Source organism: Acanthochromis polyacanthus, chromosome 6 (genome assembly GCF_021347895.1).
Source record: "Acanthochromis polyacanthus isolate Apoly-LR-REF ecotype Palm Island chromosome 6, KAUST_Apoly_ChrSc, whole genome shotgun sequence".
In the NCBI taxonomy this organism is placed as follows: domain Eukaryota; kingdom Metazoa; phylum Chordata; class Actinopteri; family Pomacentridae; genus Acanthochromis; species Acanthochromis polyacanthus.
The window spans coordinates 37,949,600-37,971,303 of NC_067118.1; the positions used below are offsets into that span (position 1 = coordinate 37,949,600).

Consider the following 21,704-nt stretch of genomic DNA (forward strand, 5'->3'; position numbering starts at 1 on the left):
GATTTTTACTAATTTTTGAAAATATTTCCAAGAATTTTCTTGCAAAATTTGGGAGATTTTTAAAATAAACTTTCAAGGAAAACTTTTAAGGAATTGTTGTATTTTTCTTCCTGAAAGTTTTGCAAATTTTCAGAAATTTGAGAACTTTTTTTGCTGAATTATTTGGATTTTTTTCAGACAAGGAAACAATATTTTTTATCCTCATTACGGGCACCAAAAAAATTGCAAAAATAATGAAGGTTAAAAGTTCCCAGAGTGACAAATTTTCTGCTCAAAATACTACAAAGATGGTTAATTTCACAATGACTGCATAATTCATGATATTTCAGTGTCTGTAAGCTTTAAATGCAAATGAGCAGCTGATTTCCAAGCCCCCTTCAGGAAGAAAACTCTGCCTGCATGGCTGCGTTTCAAATCACAGACTTTCTCTTTTTACTTTAAGTACATACTACAGCTGCCCTCATGCAGTAAGATTACAACATACTAAATCTTCTTCTGGCATACTGCATAGTATGTTATTATGGGTATTGAAATGCAGTCTCTCTCCCTGTATCTGTAGCTGTTTTCCAAATTGCATTTTTTTCCTTTCTCTTTAAGTGTGTACTACAGCTGCCCTCACAGAGTATTTACTGTTTCATGTGGCGTGCATGCAACTGGGACATACCACATTCGTCATAATATTACAGACAATCTACGAGTGAAGAGTTCCTCCATTCAGGTGCAGCTTTAATTTCACATGTCCCGGTTTTATTAAACCACCAAATACATACACAAAATATGATTTTTACCTTTTGGGACTTTAAAATCTGATTGAGTATCCCATGTTCTGTGTGGTAATACTAATTAAGAAAAGATAAGTAACTAGTAAATATGGTCTAGTACTGAGTGCTTTTCTAGTTTAAAAATGCAATGCTTTTAGTGTGATAAACACTGATTCTTGCAGATGTTTTCAGTTTATCTACACAGAGTTTGGGTAAGAAACATACCTGAATGAGCATTTATTTAACTGTTAATCAATTATACAAGTAGTTGCTTTTCAGTTTTTGGCCTGTTTACTAGTCAATACATCGACTTATCATCTCAGGTATAGTAAAGTGTACACAGTATCTGAAGGCAGGAAAGGTTTACCAAGGTTGTAGGGGCCCTCACCTGATTTTGATCCTACTTTAAAGGAATAACTTGTTTTCCAGCTGTACCTAAGTTCATGTACTTTGGCTGAAAACTGCTCCAGTATAAATCCAGAACTCTAAGCACTCATGGCCATCTTCAATAGGCCGATGTGGCATTCCGACTGTAACCATTATAAAAATAAATACACCCTTCCACCCAGTGCCTCTGCAATTAAGGATCGCTTACAAAAAGTTATGATCATGTTTTCCCTATGAGAAACATAGACATTGTCTTACAAGGAAAACAGGCTTCAAAGCAAACTGAACATAACAGCATAATTGTAGGCTACTGTCACTTTTCGCATTTCCAAAATTACTCGAGTTCAAGACCGAAAACATCAATTTTAAAGCAGGGCCAGAGCAAGGATTTTTCAGATACTGAGGCTGTGAGGGAAAGCCCTTGAAGGCACCCTGGAGTCCTGAACAGATGACATAGACAGGCAGATAGATTTTTGTTTTATGTTTTGATTTAAAAGCCTAATGAGGATGGAAACAAAGACAAAGGGAGAAAATAAAACAAGAGATAAGGAATGTCTGAATAGCAGGAATTAAATTTTAGACACAAACTTAATTATCTGTTTTGATGCAAAATTTAAAACTACTGGGTATAAAACTGGAATTAAGTCACAATAAAGTGCAAGTTTTTAATGGGAGAATGTCATATATAGGCCCCCAAATCCCTTAAAAATGTAATATCACTGTCTGAGCAGCTTTGACTATTGAAGCAAAGGAACCAGAGCATATCTAAATCTTACTGTACTTCTTTCTAAAAATTCTAAAACAACTGAATGGGTAGGTAAGACTGTGAACAAAGCAGGCTGTGTAAAACGATACATACGTTCTGTAATTTTCATATCATATTTTACTAACATATTTAACAGAAAATATCTTCTGTCATTAAGAAACTTGAGCTGAAAACAGAGCAAGCAGTATAATGTTCATTTTGATGTAGTTTCTTTAATCAAAACTGCAGCACTGTAAGTGTTCATGGTATTCCACTTGGACATGCATGGAAAAGTAAATATATTCATATAGTACAGATATGTACAGCACAGGGACAAATTTTGAAATCATCAGTCCAACAATGGGAGCGTGAAAAACCACTAATACACTATGTGCAACTTTCACATCGTTGCATTTTTCATTAAATTTCTCTATTAACGACAATTCTAAGTAACACTAATAGGCCAAAGACTGTAATGAATATTGTTGTTTGACCAATTAAAAAAATAAGTTAGACGAGAACATCCAAAAGACAGGACCAAATTCATCTTAAAAGATCGAACAAAAGGGGTCAAATTTCTTTTTTGAAAAAGGACTACATGTTTCTGTTGAGAAAACAAACCAAAAACAAAACAATCTTTGAGTTACAGAAATTAGTCTCTATATTCATCAGTACAATCAGAAGCGTTGTGACAAAAGTTGTATAGTGCTGACAACAGCACGCAACAAAAGAAAACAAAAAAAAAGAGAAAAAGGTGCCGATGACACGAACTACACGAAAACATGATAGCTAGATATAGTTTGAATCGTCATTTCATAGGAACAATCGTCTATACGGGACTGCCAGGCAAATATAGTGCCAGCAAGTACAACAAAATGCCGGGGGTCGCCATTGGGACTGTAGGATAAAAGGTTCAGTCAAAGGTAAAAGTTTTAAAGTTGATGAGCAATTTCCCATTCATGTATACAGTACAGATAAGAGGAAACCAACATTTAAAAAAAAAAAAAAAAGATTTCTCTGACAAAGACCAGGACAAGAGAACTGTAAAAACTTAAAATGAACAGTAATACAAAGCAACAATTAACTTTAGTGCATAAAGACATGTCCTCATACCGAGCAGCCGCAACATTAAAACCACTGACAGGTGAAGTCTTGTTATAAAGAACTGTTCTGCTATGAATCCCTGTGGATGTACCACCAGCACCCTGGATAATGCGTCCTACAACACTGAAACTGCTCAGAAACACCTTGAGGAACACAACAAAGAGCTCATGGGCCACCTTGAAAACTCCACATGTCCCAGCCTGACCGAGCATCTGTGAAATCCACCGGAAAAAAACCTGATCCACGGGGGCCCCATCCCGCGACCCAAAGGCTCGTCTGTCAGCGTCACGGTGTCAGACCCCCAGAGCTCCCGTGTCGACGCTCAGACAGGTCAGAGATGTTTTGGCGGCCCGGGAAGACGAACTATATCAGGCAGGTGGTTTTAATGACGTCGCTGATCGGTGTGTGTTAACTGACAGGTATCTTGTTTTTGAAATATCACATCTTGCAAATATATGATCGTATCAGACAACAGAGGGCAGAACTGGGGTTTGGGCATGGGGGCAGAAATATACAAGTAAAACAAGAAAAGCAAACCGCTTGTTTCGGCGTTGGTGTAAAAATATATCGATATCTGGGTAAAACACCTCGGTGGGATTTCCAAAGATCTGGAGCCTTTCAGAAACAGTCACAAGTTGTGTTTTTATGCCTTTAAAGCTTTTTTTTAACCACTGAAATTGTCTTTGCTTTGTCTCTCCACCAGATGACAGACATGTACTGTTACACTTTAGCAAATACGCTATCACTGAATGAAGTGTTGTTTTCCACAGGCTTCAGGGAATCTTCAGCGAGTCGTTAAATCTCTCGTTTCCCATTGGCTGCTTTACATTTTATGAAATTAAGACAAATGCATTTCACTGAGGCTGCTATTCTTCACAGGAGCAAATCTGTGTGTGTTGAAGCGGGAATATCGGAGGCACCAACGTGATCTTAAGGCAAAATTATCAGACGTTGTGTGTGAGACTGTGTTTAAGTGCAAGTATTGTCACCGTGACCTCTGAATCATGAAATAACAGTCAGGCTATTCACTTCCCGTCACCAGAACAAGTACCAGGTTGTCTTTGGGGATCCAGAGATCTGTGTTTTTGTTGTCGTTATGGCTTATTTTGGGTTTGGTAAAGAGCAAAGAGACTAGGGGGTTCATCGCACTTCCAACGAGCAGCAAGGATGTGCAACCATCCTGAGAAGTGTGAAAATAACAGTTACAGTAAGTCCAGGGCCCACACAGACGGACACAGTCTTGAGAATAGTTTCATTTAAAATGGAAAAGGCATCCACGTACAAACCGATAAACAGCTAAACTACCTGCCTGCGTTTTAGGAAATATACGAAGGATGAGAGAGGCTCAATTCCCTTCAGCTCAGACGAAAACTTTGCTCTAATAAACTAATTCTAAGTCAAAATCCAACATGTTTTGTTTCTGTGGATTAATAAGGGAGGATGTGCCAATTAGTCTAAGAAATATAGCTGCACATACTGTGTCAAGAACATAACACCCTATTAGAAAAAGTCACATGCTAACAATCTAGCTAATAATGCATCAGATCAGGAGTAGGCAAACTGCTATGTTCTGATGTACATAAATATACAATCACACACACAGTTAATACATTTTATCATAAAGGGGTGTACATGAGGTAAGGTTTCCGGGTCCGTCTTGAGATCGCTTTGAGCTGGAACCATTTCCAAAAGGTCTGGGTGAACAAGTGAGATCTGAGCATCAGCGTCAAGACGCTCTAGGTAATTACTGCATCTTTGGAGCAGGCATGTATAGGGACGTATGCTGTGATGGTATGTGTGGGTGTGTGGATGGCTGAAAAGTCGAGGAGCGCGAGGCACTATTCCCTGCTGAAAACAGTGTAAAGCCCTGTGCGATGTTTGCTATCTGGTTTGATCAAGAACGTTTATGTAACATCTGTGGGTCTGAAACTGTGCACACGTGTGGTACGCGTCCACATGGGCAGTTCATTACGGCAGTATATCCGATGCAGTCATACAGTCCAGTGAAGAGTCATTCTGACTGAGGGTTAGGGGCAGATGAGCAGGGAAGCACAGGGGGGAACCAGGGGAAGGGGTATTGGAGTCCAGCCCCTGTAGTCTATGGCAAAGTGAACAGGAAGCTCTCTCAAAAGTCTCAGTCCATTCCCAGAAGGCTGCTGCTGAGCTCCAGGCCACAGCATGATGGCTCCACAGGAGGGTTGGAGGGAGGTGGGGAAGAGCAAAATGTGAAATTCAGGCTTGGAGATTAGGGAAGTTAGGAGGCGGGAGTCTTTTCTACCCCTGGGTGATGAGCCAAGTCTGGGCCACGGTGGCATCGCTCATCATCTGGCAGCCGATTGAGACTGTGCAGCCATGATAATGTGAGAGGCTCCACTCTCAGCCCTCTGCTGCTGCCCCATTCCTGCCAGAACAGACATAGCCATGGCTTCAGCTGCTGCCCTTGAGCTCAAACCGTTTTGCCCTGTGGAGGGGCTGTGCGCCAAAGAGCTGTGCTGAATCACCGGGGCAGGAGAACCTGTCGGCTCCGAGGTGTCTTTCATGCTCTCTTCTGCAGCTGAACAGAAAATCAAACACAAGTGCAGATTTAGAACAAAATTGGCAAATGCACCGAGCTTGAACACACTCGATTATTTCCATGCTGAATAGCTTTGGACATTTCCTTGGTTGCTTAGCAGTAAAAACAGCTAAATTTAGCAACATTATTCCAGTCCAAAAATCAGGAAACCTGCTTCAAATAGTTATGAATGAGAAAACACACTTCAAAGATATTGGACAGTAAAAATGCTTCTTTTACTGTTTTTCCCCCTGTCTGGTAAATTTCAATCCTCTGCAGCTGTTGCCAAAAGATATTTAAGCTTAGTAACTCTAACAAGGCTCTAAAAAAAACTATAATTTCAATCAAAATGCTGCAACCAACGCAGCATGGGTACTTGAGTGTAATCTGTGAAACTCAGCACCACAAACATCTGAAGTCTAACACCTGTTCACTCCTCTTTGTCCTGCTGTTATTACACATGTCTGAGCTAGTCGCCACCCCTCCCTTCAGGGACTCAATGCTTCTGTCAAACTGTGACTTGAGCAGTAGCACACAGTCTGCTCTAAAGCTTAATGGAAACGGCATTTGCCAAAGGAAAATAAACATTACCAGATAACACTATCATCCTCATGTAGACATATTTACATAGTGACATACGGATGAGAAAAGCTCTGTTCTAAACCTTTATTTTAAGTTCTTAGCATAAATTTGAATGTCAATGGGATTTTCAAAAATCTTTTTACTACTAGAGTAGAACCAAAAAGTTCTGGTTTCACTCAGCTTTCTATGTTTTGCAGGTGTTTTTACATATGTATAAAACACGATCTGAAATCAAGTTTTCTGGGACTTTAAATACCATCAGGTGAGAAATGATGCACATCTGTCTTTGCTCACCTAAGTAGGCAGTCTTCTTTTGTAGGGTGGTTACAGGACAGTCCTTGTGGGCCAACAGCAGCTGCTTCAAATGAGCCACTTCATTCCGCAACAGAGACACTTCATTCTAAGAGGGTGGAAAACCAGGCTGATCAATACTTAATATCGCAAATGATTTAGAATGAAGAGACCATTTAAACTTGCAGTACAGCTGGCAGTGAACAAACAGGCTTATGGCTTAAAAATGACTAAAAACTACTGATGTGAAACAAGTTGAAATGGGTTCCAAATGTTGCAACCGGGTTCATTTGTAAAATTATTAAACTGATTTTCGTATCTGGAAGCCACCTCTCAAACTTCCACAGCTACTAGGAGCCAATCACTGCGCACAGTTGTTGTGTCTTTGTACACTAACACCACGTGTCATCCCCGTCCACCCACTCCAAGCCTACTCACAGACAGAGAGACGTTCAGAGAGCTGAGCTCCTCGGCCTTCTTCTCTAGGGAACAGACCCACAGTTTGCGTTTCTGTCTGCAGCGCGATGCCGCTGCCCGATTCCTCTCGAGGAAGCGCTGCCTTCGCTCGTCAGGGTCATCGTCTGCCGTCCGCCGTCGACGCCCACCTGTAGGTTGTGCTGGAGATACCTGGAGGGAGAAGAGGGGAAATGGTCAGAAGGAAACAGACAGACAAGTGAGGGGAAGATGACGAGAAAGAAAAGGGAAGTTTGAGTCATCGTTTCATCATTTTAGCCAGCACACATAAAAGTCATCTCCACACAAGTACAGCACAAGTTTTTTGCAACTTAAACAGGCAGTACGCCACATACACTGCAAAAACTCAAACTCTTACCAAGTCTATTTGTCTTATTTTTAGTCAAAATGTCTCATCCCACTTGATTTAAAATAAATTCACTTAGCAAGTGACATTTCAGCAGATGGAGGGACCTGTTTAAGGACAATGCATCTTAAATATCTTGTTAAGTCAAACAATCTTAAAATGATCTTATTTGAACCCTGGTGTCTTCCTGTGGGTCAAATTGACCTGTTTTAAAGTTCTAAAACGTGTGAAAAAAATATTTTCACAGTGAGAACTTCCACATTTTCAAAATTCTTTGGGAAATTTTTGAACATTATTTGGTGGAAAAAAGAAATGTTAAAAAAAAAAGTTTCTTATGAAGTTTCTTAAGTTCTTAAAGAAAATATTAGAACTTTTACTGATACATATGTAACCACTTTAGATATTTTTAGGATTTTTTTGAACATTTCTATTCATTTGTTGAACGTATTTACATTTTTTTAGATTTTTTAATTTTTTTTAATTTTTATTTCTTGCTAAATTTTTGGATTTTTTTCAGACAAGGCAACAATATTTTTGGTATCGTAAATGAGGACAACAGGAGGGTTAAGGCACCTAAGCTTGACAGTCCTGGTAAAATACAGTTTAAAATAAGTTCCCAGCTAATTTTAAGATCTCAAAATTCTAAATATCATATCTTATTTCAAGAAATCTTACCAAGCCATTTTCACTTGTTCTACTGGCAGATTTTTTTCCCCCACTTATTTCAAGGTAAAATTTATTTTAAATAAGTTTTTTTTTCTTGTTTTGAGAGGGCCAATTTTTTCCCGTGTAAAAGCCAAGGTTTAGTTCAGTTATATTCTGTTGTTTCTTAAACTTTCCAAGTTGAAAGAACGCTGTTTAAGGTCTTTATTATGTGCAACATAAAGTACCTGAGGTTGTGCAGGTGATGGAGCATCTGGCTGCTGGACAAGCAGCTGGCTCTGCTCTGCTTTCTGAGGGACCATGGGGCTGCTGCCCATGGCCATGAGTCCCATACTGTGTCCTGACGGGCTCTGCTGGGACAGTGCTGCCTTCAGACGCTGCAGGAGATCAGTTAGATAAGTAACGTCAATAACAAGCACAGGGATCAGAATAAACAGCACACACCCACAGTATGAACAGTTCAATGCAAGTATACAAGAAACTGCTTCATCCCTGTAGAGAAAAGCTAATCATAGAAAAAAAAAAAAGCAAAGAAAGTAGGTCAGCAGATTTAATAGCAATAACACAGTGATGATCTCAATGCACAAGCTCCATTTAAGCCAGCAACATATTTAGAGTTTCAGTAAGAACAACTTGAAGTAACCTTTGATTTTGCAGGAAGTCATGTGTTGATCACACTTTAAGATATTCTCTTGAGAAAATTAGATTTTTGACCTTGTTACATTTCCATATGGTTTATAATCATGGTAAAATAAGCAGGGTTGAGTATTTCCACCTTATAACTACAGTGTACCAATAACAGCCTCACAAACATGGATTCAGAATTCCAGGTTTCAGACGTAACAAACCTGAGTAATCAATCCTGACAGCTTGCAGGGTGACACTTTCTCTATAATAATTCCTCCTCACAGTCACTTTCTAGTTTGACCATGAATTGCTGAAATAGTTGAATTCTATAACTTGCCACTGTGTAGCACAGAGTAGCTTTACAGTGTCTGAACAGAGTCATCAGTGAGCTGGTGAGCCTGAGCTGCAGTGAGTAACGGAGGGGGACATGGAAAGACAGGCAGTTACTTCATAGGTGATAAGGGCTTATTTTCATGAAAAAAAGTAACTTTGACACACAGAGATGATTTTTATGGATTCAAACAATGCCAAGAGAGGGATTTTAAGTACATAAAGAGTTCAGTGATGTAAGTTAATTTATTTATAATGGAAAAGGCAGAATTCTCTAAGGAGTGAATTTCAAAAGATTTTTAACTCTGCTGATATCACTGCCGACGCTGGCCTGATCGTGTTATATAGTTCCAGTTTGCTACCAGTCAGACATTTATGTGACATTCTACTGGGTCTGGAGGCTTTACATATTTCTGGAACAGTTTTTCATTTGATGCTGCTGGACGTTGCTGATTTGTGGACGTCGCTTTGTGATGGCGCATTATCCAGCTAACGGTAACTATGTAGAAAAAAATGACTGTGGCCCCGAAGGCACAAAGCTGTTTAACGGCACATTTACATAGACCACAACCTTCTGACAAAGATGTTTTGGTGCTAAGAGAACCACGTGTTGGCCCAGAAAAAAATTAGCACACTAGCTTAACACCCCTAACCTTTACTTACACCAATGATACTTCAACTGATGCCTGAAGGAGCAAGCAGTCTGTGCAAATAAAAGGATCTAATAAAGTGCTTTAATAACTTTACCAGGACCCAAACTTGAACGGCTACACCTGGTTTAGAATTGGGAACTTGACACAAAAGTCTGCGAGTGTTTGCAGCATCATAACTTCAGCACAAATTATATTTACTGACTGTAAGGGTTAAATAACAAGTAACTGCAGTTAAGAGTCATATGATGAACAAACTGAGCCAGCGCAGAGGAAGGCTGGAGGGCGAAAATGGAGACAAAAAAGAAATAAAACAGAAAAAGATATAAAAATAGAGAGCTAATCTAGTGCTGACCATCTTGGCCTCTGAGTGGATGCTGTAGCCAGAGGGGGAGTTAGAGCCGCTGCTGCTGCCTCCCAGAGGAGGACCGGGGATCCCAGGAATGTTGGGTACCATGCACATGGGTCGGGCCAGCTGGAGACCGTATAGGATGCACAAATACATATGGATTAAAACTTAACCAACTTCTCAGCTCTAAAGTTAAGATGAAACATTTTTAGTCAGCCGGTTCGCCTTACATTAATGACAGACGGCATCTGTACGGGTCCAGGGAGAACCGGCACTGCCTGGCCAGAGGGAAGCATCATCATGGGGTAATGGCTGGTTGGCGAACTGGAAAACACACATATGGGATTGTAGTTATACTCCAAAATACACGCTTAAAAGTGCAGACAAAAACTTCTCAAACGCACAAGTCAAACACATACACACAACGATACATTAACGTTTTACAGGGATGAAAAACATCATGGCATCTAAGGACATACATGTGATGCTGTCCTTCTGTTACACAGTATGCAAAATGTGTTTTCAAAAGCTTACGTAAGATAGATTTTAGAGCCAGATCAAGGTTAAAGAGGTTAGCAGAGGTCAGCGCACGGATGCTGAATGATACTCACCCCAAAGTACGATTTGAAGGGGGTGCCTGTGTGATGACAGAGGTGGGTGACGGCATGGTGGGCTGAAGAGCATCAAAGCCCAAGTGTAGTGGGAGGGAACCTGGACGCACGATAGTCGGAGTGGGGGCTGAATTCCTGGGTGGTGAGTCCTAGAAGATTAGCCAGGTAATTTAGTAAGACATAGTTCTTGTGTCAGGCGTTATTTTATGAAAATATTATACCAGTATTTTAAAACAAACTGTTATAATACTACTACCATAAAAGCATACAATGAGCCATTCTCTCTTCACATCCCTCAAGGTTACACACCTTAAAGCAATTCCCCCTTCTCCCATGGTTGTCCTACCTTTACTTTAACGAGAGGCTCCCTGTTGCTGTCTGACTTCCCAGAGATAGATTCAGGGCTGCCTGGCGGTGAAGAGTCAACCTCTACAGGCGCCTCCTCTTTCACCTTGACGTCTGATGGTGTCTGAAGACTCATGTCCAAAGCCACAGAGTTGGCAGCAGGGAGCTGAGAAGTGAGAGAAAATACGTTCACACCACTCACAGACAACAGAATATAAAAAAGGAAGTGGGTAGCCACAGCATAGGGCGTACAAAACACTATTTTAAGAGCAATAACAGACAGAACCATTCAACTTAGATAATCGTAGCATGCTGATTAATATGTAAAATGGTTACGGGAGCTGGAATTTTTGACTACATCAACACTTATGGTAAGAACAAAGGAAGCAAAAAGTTATTTCTCACTACTTTGGAGCCCCGGCTTCTGTACATAGCAGTAGATGCAGTCATGCACACATATAAAAAATGCACAAACCCAGTCCTTCCTTACAGAGTTCTTGGCCCTCTTGTCATCATCGTCTTGTTCGAAGGAGCTGGCAAGCTCATTAAACAGACCAACCTCCTCGCAGTTCTTTAGGAAACGAGTGGGAGTGGGTGTCTGGTCTGAGAAAAGGCAATGAACATGGATGACTACTTAAAGGAACATTATCACACGCTGTTCACACTCAGAACTGAATATAGAACCCATGTAAAGGTGTGCTAAACAGTCTTCTTCTGAATGCCTGAGGAACACATTTATCAACACGGTGCACCTGCACTGGGCCTTACAGAGGAACAGTACCTGCAATAATAACAGAGTCGGTCCGAGCTGGTCCAAATTTCAGAGTCATCTCATGCTTGTGCTTGTGTACCGCCAAATGGTCCTCATTGGTAAACCTCTGGAGCAAGTGAAGAGGAAGAAAACAGGCAAGATAAGACCATTATATGAATTAGCCTACAGGTAATGGTAACTGTGTCCTAGTGAGCTGCAGAGACAGACTGATTACATTAACCCAGATATCATAGTGCAAAAATCACAGACAGATAATCTCTTGGAGATGCAGCCTATAAACATTCTGTGACGAACCACAAAGAAAACAGTATCTGTGGGGGACAATTCCTTATGTCTAAAAAGCCCTGCAGAGGCCCATTACAGCCACAGGATACAGGCTTAAATATCCATACAGCGAGTACAAATTCCTAGAAAAAAACATGAAGTGATAGTATGGATGAGGTCTACAGTTACTGAAATGATTTCAGTAACAGGAATGAGCAGCAGATGAAAATGGCAACAACTCAATGAATAAGTGCAAAGACTACTGTCACGGCAAACGGATATCAAACGATCAAAGCAGATCCTGCAAATGGAAGTGGAACTCACAAACATATGGATAATGTAAACTGTGCTTCTCTAGAGCTCTACATTAGTGCACATTCTGTTTCCTATCGGGTATCCGGAGTGGAAGCTGCAGGAGGTCTGGCAGTAGGACAAATCAGACATGTCATGGAGAGCACTGACAGCCGTCCTCTGAGACACGGAACTTCTTCTTTTGAGAAGTGGCGAAGTGATTCACTCGGAGACGTAGGAGGAATAATCTCTGCTCTGGCACCAGCCTATTCACCATTCACTGCAGCCTATTTTAGGGCGCCGCGTTGCAGTTCAGTCGTGAGAGTGAAGTGGAAACACAGTCAAGTGTCAGGGGCCTTATTTTTAGCCTTACCAGGCAGCATCACCAATACAACTACACGTCTCATCTGTCTCTTCCCTCTGAACATGGCGGCTAGGTCTAGAAGAGGAAACTATCTTCAACTAATCTCCCTGTGTGAGATAATAGCAGCTAGGATTACCCCTCCCCAAGCAATAAAAACTGCCCATCATCTAATGGGTGGGCTGTTGCTGCTGTTGTTGTTGTTGTTGTTGTTAACTTGGTAAAAGGAAAACCCCAAGCAAAGCCAGGAGTCAATCATTCCTGGGTCTATTACGGGCATGATTCAGATTTTCCTGGTAGACAACTGTTGGTGGTTAAGGGCAGTAGTAAAACTGTATTTGTACATAATATACTTGTAACATAGAAGGAAGTTTCATAACCCAAACGTATAAATATAATCAAGCTGATATTATTATCCCTCCTGTTGTCCTCATTTACAGGCACCAAAAAATATTGTTTCTTTGTCTGAAAAAAATCCAAAAATTCAGCAAAAAACATTCCCCAAATTTCTGAAAATTTGCAAAACCTTCAGGAAGAAAATTTCAATAATTCCTTAAAAGTTTCCCCTAAACGTTTTTTTTTTTTAAATCCCCCAAATTTGGCAAGAAAATTCTTGCAAATATTTTCAAAAAATGAGTAAAAATCTTTCAAAAAAATCCTGAAAATATCTAGAGTGATTACATATATATCAGTAAAACTTCTAATATTTTCTTTAAGAACATTCACCCAAAAAATCATTTTTTTGGTGAATGTTCTTTAGAAACATTTTTAACATTTCTTTTTTTCATCAAAAAATTATTTAAAGATTTTCCAAAAATGTTGAAAACGTGGACATCAGAAGTTTCCCTGTGAAATTTTTTTTCCTTCACATTTTCAAACTTTAAAACGGGTCATTTTTTTTACCCGCAGGACAACATGAGAGTTACAAGCCAGCAAAATATTTAGAATTGACACTAGGTATACTACAGGTAGTTAGCAAATGTGTAGGACTGAATATTTTAGACACCAACCAGAATGTATTTATAACACAGAGGATTGGAAAGTGTCAGATCAATTATTTTTCAGGTTTGTAGTTCTGTTGAAGTATTATTTTATCTGATGAATGCTGATAATTTTTTTTTTACTTTTGTCAATTCTAGATCATCTTTTATTTCTGTAAACTTCTTCTTTGGCTGCTTGTGCTTTAATAGCCCATACAACCTGTGCTTACCAATGTTTTTACAATACTTTTGGATGAATGACTGTGTTCCGTGAAAGGTGTCGCTTATAGTAACAAACCTTCAGAGAAATGACTCATAACTTTTCTACTACAAAGAGTTTTTCACTGTTTTGGAATAAGAAAAAATTCAACCTAACTCTAGCTGCAGTGGGTAGCTTTAATCAGAAATGGAAAAGTCATTACCATAATGGGCTGAAGCTGCAGTGAAGGACTTTTACATGGAAATAACGCCAAGCACATTAAAGTTCACGCAATGCAAACTTGAGTCTGCTAGCCCCTGGTGAATCTCTTGGTGTTTTGTCGTATACTTTAGCTTGTAGCTTTAAATCTGGTGTCTCTGGTGACATTCCCGTGCTTTTGTACCGGTTCTGACGTGTTCTACGTCAATCAGCAATGTTTGTTTTGCCAGAGATGAAAACAGCAGCAACTGTAGCAACAGAGACAGAGTAAGCTCGAGCAACTGCGACTATAGTGGAGTTTACCAGGGGGAAAACCTGTGAAGTGTATCAGAAAAGTTTCCGATGCGCTTGATAAAAAACAAACCGTTAAAAAAATGGTTAATTGGCAGCGAGGACAAGCATTGTAGGCATGTACTGACAGTGTGTGTCATTTTTCTTCACATTGCAGGCTTAATTATCAGCCACAGAGCCACATATTTCCCTGAGGACTTGGCAGACACCAAAAGAGAGTTAAAAAAAAGTGACATTAGTCTAATATTTGTCACATGGCCAAAAAAACAACTCGAAAAGCATGATAACACTGATCTGTAGCCGAACAGCTAACACGCTTACAGAGACAACTTTATGCAGTAATAACATTTCGGTTCAATTGTGTTTCCACTTTATTCTTGCCCTCGAGCGTAAAAAGCAATGAGTGAAATAATGTGGTGTTAAAATTTGTGATTCTCCTGTAAAATTCACTGAAACATCTGGTGCTATATTACACACCCAGACTTGTTTATACAGCAGTTTAACACTCAAACAACGCAGGCGAGAGTTCCACAGCTGCAGACCCGCACCGTCGCCGACGTCAGTTTGCCTCGAAAAGCTTTCATGTGATTCCGTTGTTTTAAATGTCAACTAAATTAATAATGGTATTTACAAATGAAATATTCAGAGTATTTACATCACAGAGACATGTCAAAAGGGAAGAAGTTGTGCCTGTGTGTCCACGATGTTCTGGGAAGAAAATAACCAAACAGATCATCATTTATTCATCGAACATGCATGTTTAACTGCTCTGAACCACAATCCAGCAGATGACTTCTGATCAGTGAATGGAAGATGTCTGATGAATCCCAAATGTTTCACAAAGACACTAACGCCTTCTTCCTCCGGACCCCAGGAGAGACAAACTAGCTCTGAGGATATCACACCCTGCTAAACACAGCACCAGACAGCTAAATGAGCACAACATCAGACGTGACATTTCCTGTGTTGAATAATCATGAGTCCTAGAACGCACTTCTTTTAAAAATTTTTTCTTCTTCTTTTTCTGTGATATAAAGCCAAGCCCCGACAAAAAACCACACAGCTGGCATGTGAGCGCACTACTGGCACTCAGCTGAGTCACTGCCGTGGCTCAAACCTGTGTCTGCAGGCACTAGAAGTCAGCAGTGACAGGTTGAAACAATAACTGTGCTCTGATTACTCACTGGAGCTTCCAGTGAGTCACTGCTGAAGGAGACAGCATTGTCTGACAAGACAGCATGCTAGCTACAATGTATGTTATCAGTGGGATGTTCATTAAGAGTTGCGTAATTCACAGTCAGGTACATTATGCTGGTAGTGAGAGGTGAAGCTGGCAAACTAGAGGTGCTTTCAGGGTTAAGTTGTCTTGTAGTATATATAGAAAGCTTAGTTCCACTGGAACAAAGTGTCTTCTCAAGTATTATGCATTTAATTTTGCTTTTAATGAGCTTTCTTTAAAAAGTAGAATAGTTTCTATCATTAGTAGTGACTGTGAACCTCTGGAGAGCGCTTAGAAAGAGACAAAAATGTCAGTCCATACCATATACACATGCACACACCTGAAACCCGGGACATGCAGGGAGAGGACTTACCTGTCCACAGCCAGGAGCGTTGCACACGAAAGGTCGATCGTCCCCCATTTTTGCAAAAAGCTTGCAATGTAACTGTGGGAGAGGAGAAGAGGAGAACATTGCCACGGCTTTTCGAGATTGGCGAACTGGCAAATCCTGAAAACAACAAAACAGGGATGCTGTGGCTTGTAGTCTTTAGTCTGAGCAGGAAGCCGAATGCTATTTAAAAATAACCCTGGCAAGGAGGAAAACACGCACAGAGGCAGCGAGAAGAAGTTTCCCTGGTGATACTTCCTTCACACAGGGGGGCTTGTGTTTGGCCAATGAGGAGCGGCTTACGAGAGAGGACGGCAGCTACCGTTCACGCAAAGACATCTCCCTCTCCTTCTGCCTCTGTCTCATTTTCGCTCTACTCCGATCCCTCCTTCTCTCATTACCACTCCTTCTCCTCACCTCTCCAGCACCTTGCAACCTTTCCCCTTCTTGTGCCTCTCTGTTCAGCGTCACTCGCTCTCTGATTCTCTCTCTGCACTCTGCCTCTGTTTCAGTCATCTCCACATCCACTTACTGCCGTCTCACAGGTGAATTCACAGCACTAATACCATACGTTGGCTCATTCACACTTACCTGTTACTGTAGCTCACTCGTACTTGTTAACCTCTTTTTCTTTTCTCGTGAATACCAACGATGCTACGATACTTTCAGTATGAGTGCTGGTGCTTTCATAAAATAACGTAAACGAGGGGAGAGTGACATGAGAAGAACGAATAGGGCGGAGGCGTTTCATTGTCATTTGACTCAGACATAACAGTCAAATAAGTTTAGAAGACGGTGCCGCTTACTGAAGTTTAAGCCCAGGAAAAAACAACCTTAAACTGTTACGTTTAAGTGACAAGCATTTCAAAATATATACTAAATATTGTAAAATCTTTTGTGAATTTCACAAAAGTCTAAATTTTAAAAGCATATGAAAGCACTGTTACTACAGTTTAATAGGCTTACATAGTATAAGCTCAGATATATGCCACAAAAATGTTAGATTTTATTCTAAAATGATCATTTTGACTTAAAATTATTCATGAATGAATACTCCTTTTCTGTGGAGGCTCACATCCGATATGTTTGTACCGATTCCAATAACACAGAATGACAGATTTTATTAGTCAGGTATTGGCACAGAATAAATATTTTATTATACTGTAAAAATAGTGGCACATAAGGATAGCTCTGAACACTAAAGCTGTGCAAAGCTTCTATCAGCAACTCAACCCCATCCCCGACTCCACCAAAGCACCCCACCCTGCTCTGCTCCGAGCGGCTGAAAAACGCTCCATGTGAAGACAAACTGGGAAGTTTAGAAAAATAACTCATTAAATTTAAATCAGGGGATCGGTGGGGAGGGGGAGCGGTGGGCATTAATGTTTTAGCACTCTCAGCTGGCCTGAAGTGACGTCTGGCAGCTATTACACAATGCTGTCCCGCTAACAGAGTAGCAACCACCAACACGCATCAAGGACTTTGTTATGTATACAAGCAGACACAATTCAATGAACAAAAGCCGCTGAATATTGCGTATACGCTGCATATGTAGTGTACGCAGTGTAAGATCACACAGTCATGAGCACAAATAGCATCTACGTTTAAAGATTTTTTACCAAACCTTCCAAATTTACATCCAAGATTTTGTTCCTCCTAAACTTTTACTTTCACTATGCTTCGTCTCTAAGCTTTTGTGCTGTTTTGACTTGTTTGTAAAACTTGCTCCGTCGTGTTAATTTTAAAAGTTGCTTCAGAAGCCTAATACATGCAGCTAATCCACTGACTGGAAAGCAAGCTGCAGTAAAACTGTTAAGTATTATAATATTACTGAGTTACCGACCACATTAACCTCTGTTGTACCTATTACATGAGTTGAGAATGTCGTCTAACATTATTGAGTGGGACAGATTATTCATTATTTTGGCGAGGCATAAATGTCTGAAAGTTTTCCCAATGTTGAAGTCAGTATATTTTCCTCCTTCCTCCCTCCATTTCTCCCTCTGCCGAGGACAGCTGCCCCCGAGCCAACACATGATTACTGAGGCATTGCGCTGGAATACGACGCTCTCCCATGACGCTGAGCCTGTAACTGTTGTGTCTCTCAGCTCCATGTATTTATGAGCAGAGGGGTCTGCATCGTGTTGCGAGCAGAAGCTGCCCCTCTCTGCAGACATCAAAGTCCATAAAGCGAAGCCGTCTGATTTTCTGCAGACCTCCCATGCTCTGGAGAAAGGCAGCAGGTCAGTGCCAAGGCCCTCACAAAGTGCCTCCAATCCACCGAGTCTATTTGGGCAGAGATGTGTCTGCAAACGAGATACTCCATCTAGCTCGTTATACCAAGGGTGTGGACTGTGTGGGGAAATGGACACATCTGGCGTGAGGAGTGGGAACAGATTTCAGAGTTTACATCTTACTAAAGACATGCTAGACATTAACTTGGCTGAGCTGGCACCAACATGAAATGTGGGATTTGATTTTGTGGAAAGTCCACCATAAATTCCAGATGACAGGGGTGGAAAATACCACTTGTTGTCATAGCTGCCCCAACCAATATCTTAACCTGATTAAAACAGATGTGTTGAGGACTTTTCTTCAGCAGCGCTATCTGTAATCCTCTGCTAGAATCAGATGTATGTAGAAAAAACGGTGCTGCTAATTTACTACTTTGAATGTCACATGAGTCTCACTAACAGTAAACTGAGAATAACTGAATGAGTTGACAGTTTAAAGTTTTACAGCACTCTGTACAATGTCTGCTTCATGTAGGCCTCAACTGCACATCAGACACAATAAATCAGTCGGCCAGTCACATCAGTCCTGATGCACGCCACTCATATTCATTACAGGCCTTGATATCAAGTGCACTTATTTTAGCCTTCTTTCATCCAAGGTGACATGGAAGTACTCAAAGTGCCCTAATTCCTGTCCTTCTCATTGAGCTGCTGCCAAAGTCCCACCGTTAACTTGGATTTCTCCGACTCAGCAGGTGTGGGGGAACAAGTCCCAGCTATAATCAGCCACAGCCATCCAGTGTTTGATGCAGCCTGCTAGGAAACTGACTAAACAAACTGTATTAATAGCTCGCGCTGCAGCCATGACTCTGGAATCTGAGGCTTAAATTGCCAAAGGGTAGGGGAGACCCCACAAAAAGAAAAAGAACCGAAGGAGGGAGAGAGAGAGCAAATTTGTGAAATAGTGAAAAGAAAGGAAACGCCGGTCAGCAGTTGGTAAGTATCATAAATATTTGCAGGGTAACAGGTGAAGTCTGTGAGCTTTTGTGACAGGACATCTCGGCTGCGGCTGGCTACGTGCAGCAGCCGATATGTATTTATGTAAGCAAAGCGAACACAAGATTTAGTAAATGGAACAAATGAAATTCTATATCCGCGTCTGCATAACTAACAAGGCCTAAAAGCTGAATCCATGCCGAGCCAGCAGACAATGCAGGACAATACAGGATGGACCCCAGGCAGTTTTCTAAAATTAAATCAGAAACACTGTGCCGATTTGATTTGTGGTCCGCAGCTCTAACAAGCACTGACTGTGAGGTGTTGATTCCATAACCGGCAATTTAAAAGAAAAACAGGGCAATGTTTTGTATGGTTTTACACCAGAAGCAGGAGCAATATAGCCTTTAATGCTTTGCTTAATAATTTATACTTAATGCTCTATAGTATCATCGGTCCAGTAATGAATTAACAAATCAATAATTGAATAGACTAACTTGAAATCTTTCACATCAACCTAAAAGCATGCATTTATTCACTAGTACAGAACATTTATGTGGCAGTGAAATTCAAATGTATGTCATTAGTGAGAGTGGGTCAAGACGTCTGGACCAAACATACTGCAGTTTTCTCTATGTGATGGAATGAAGTACAACTCTGCCAAAAACATGACCTACATTCCTAACGAAGGTGTTGACATGGGGATAGGGATCGTGGGGCGTTCAACAGTTCAAATTGCAATACTATGGATATCATTATTACTTGAGACTTGAGGTTTTTTTTCCAGACTTCTTGCACACCCAAATAATCACCACAGCACATTCTATCGCAAATAAAACAAAACAAAATTGATCCAAACACGCGAAAGAAGTCAAAATGAATCCCCAAAGTCCTTCAAACTTTTAGTTCCTTCTTCCAGACAACGCTGACTGGGTTGAAAAGGTTTGTCTTTTTTAGCCTCCATTACCTCCTGGCTACGTACGGACACATTTAGCCCAGCCTTTTCCCGTAACAAGACCGCCCTTTCTTCTCAGCAATTGGCCATAAGCACGTCAGTCAGCGGCACCTAAAGCACGCATAGCTTTGAACCCTGTCAATAACAGCAGCGAGTCGAATCTTATTGGTTCAAATCACGAAATCAACTTTTTTTGTATCCACGCAAAACTAATGGCTAGCTGCCGTGGCTAGCGTTAACAACAGGCCGAACGCACGTTTAAAGTGAGCAACAACAGCGCCAGTAACACTTTATGCCATGACAACAAACGGGCTCCAACGCCGATTTAATCGCACCCAAAGTCAACCGGAGTATTTTAAAGGCGGTTGAAGGCAAATTAAAATCGCAAAAAGCTCAACAAAGCTAGCAGTTGGCTGGTTAGCGGACTGACACTTGAGTGCAAAGCGAGACAGTGGGTCCGAATGAAACGTTGGAGCTGCCACAACAGTTTTGACAATTACAACGACGCGTTGTTCGGGCAACAACTAACGCCGAAAACTGTCGCGCCGAGTGCAACTTTGTTATAGATGAGTGCAGTCGACATATCTGTGGTGAATTTAAAGGTTAATAAAGTGTTTACAAACTCACCCTCGCGCCCCTCTCTCTCTCTGACTCCCCTCTCCTCTCCTCTCTCTTGGAATTTGGCACGCCCCTCGACGTCGAGTTCTCGCGAGAGTTCAGGAGCCACACTTTGAAATATGTATCCAGACGCCAGAACGAGAAGATGTTGAATTTTGGCACAATTTTAATGTTTTATTTCATAAATTTTAATTATGCGGCTATTTTCATATGTTTAATATATGTTTATATATTGTGTTTAAGATTTGTGTAATATTTTGTCTGTCCTTTCAACACTTTTTAATGACGCCTACAGTCTATGGAAACAATCAACAATGGATGTGTAAATGGACAAACTGTGCAGTGTACTTGCAAATTTTCACATATGCTAAGTAAAATTAAATTGACAGCTAAATAGTTAATTATTTCAGCCATTTCACATTGGCACCGAGACAGTTACCAGTTAATGATAAATTGCTCTAACAAACTTCTGTCATTTTCTGCAAAATTTTGGAGCCCTGAGCAGCTTCAGCACCCAACGTTTGCATGTTCAGTCTGCTCATATTTATAAAGAATCATTTAAGCAGTCATTAGAAAAATTGCAGTTTAAATGCAGGATGATATTCCTATAATGGTTTTGTAAAACAGCCAATAATCAGTCATGATGTTAATTTCCTTGCTGTTTCTTTCTGTCATTATATTATATTTAAATATTGTAGATGTTTTCCAGAAAATTTTAAAATATGTATGAGTGAAATGTTGAATTCTTAATAATACAGTCCAAATATCTGCACAACTGTTGCATTTGATCATATTGTTCAGAGAATCCTCACAAAACTTATACAATAAGCGAACAAATTAGTGACATAAATACTAAAAATATACAAAATGGGGGGGAAACTAGCTTGGATCACATGCAGCATGTAGGGGCTTCAAAACGTCAGCAGTAAGAAGGACGAAGGTACACTTTTCATGTTATATGCAATTAATTAAACAGAAAAGAAAAAATTTTCAAACTTTTTAAGACAGCAAGAAAGGCAGTACTTTTGCAAATTTGGCATCATCATTACAGAATTTCACTGCTGAAACCATGAAGTGTACAAAAATGGTGATCTAGAC

The 21,704-nt window shown here is 40.4% G+C and overlaps 1 protein-coding gene across 4 annotated transcripts; it reads right to left on the bottom strand.

The window, feature by feature from the left end:
- Positions 1-2,106: 2,106 nt before the first annotated feature.
- Positions 2,107-20,697, bottom strand: atf7a (activating transcription factor 7a). 4 transcript variants are annotated; one of them, XM_022203524.2, is made up of 12 exons: positions 20,616-20,697; positions 15,789-15,860; positions 11,601-11,697; positions 11,295-11,422; positions 10,821-10,985; positions 10,475-10,623; positions 10,094-10,187; positions 9,870-9,989; positions 8,135-8,284; positions 6,863-7,051; positions 6,428-6,533; positions 2,107-5,551 (listed from the first exon to the last, which is right to left on the bottom strand). In XM_022203524.2, the coding sequence occupies exons 2-12, from the start codon at positions 15,834-15,836 to the stop codon at positions 5,319-5,321; spliced, it is 1,479 nt and encodes a 492-aa protein (XP_022059216.1). In that variant the 5' UTR covers positions 15,837-15,860; positions 20,616-20,697; the 3' UTR covers positions 2,107-5,318. The 4 variants fall into 4 exon arrangements, with proteins under 4 accessions (XP_022059216.1, XP_051805101.1, XP_022059214.1 ...); XM_051949141.1 differs by lacking the exon at positions 20,616-20,697 and adding an exon at positions 16,395-16,699; XM_022203522.2 differs by lacking the exon at positions 20,616-20,697 and having other exon boundaries at positions 15,789-16,368.
- Between the last annotated feature and the right edge of the window lie 1,007 nt (positions 20,698-21,704).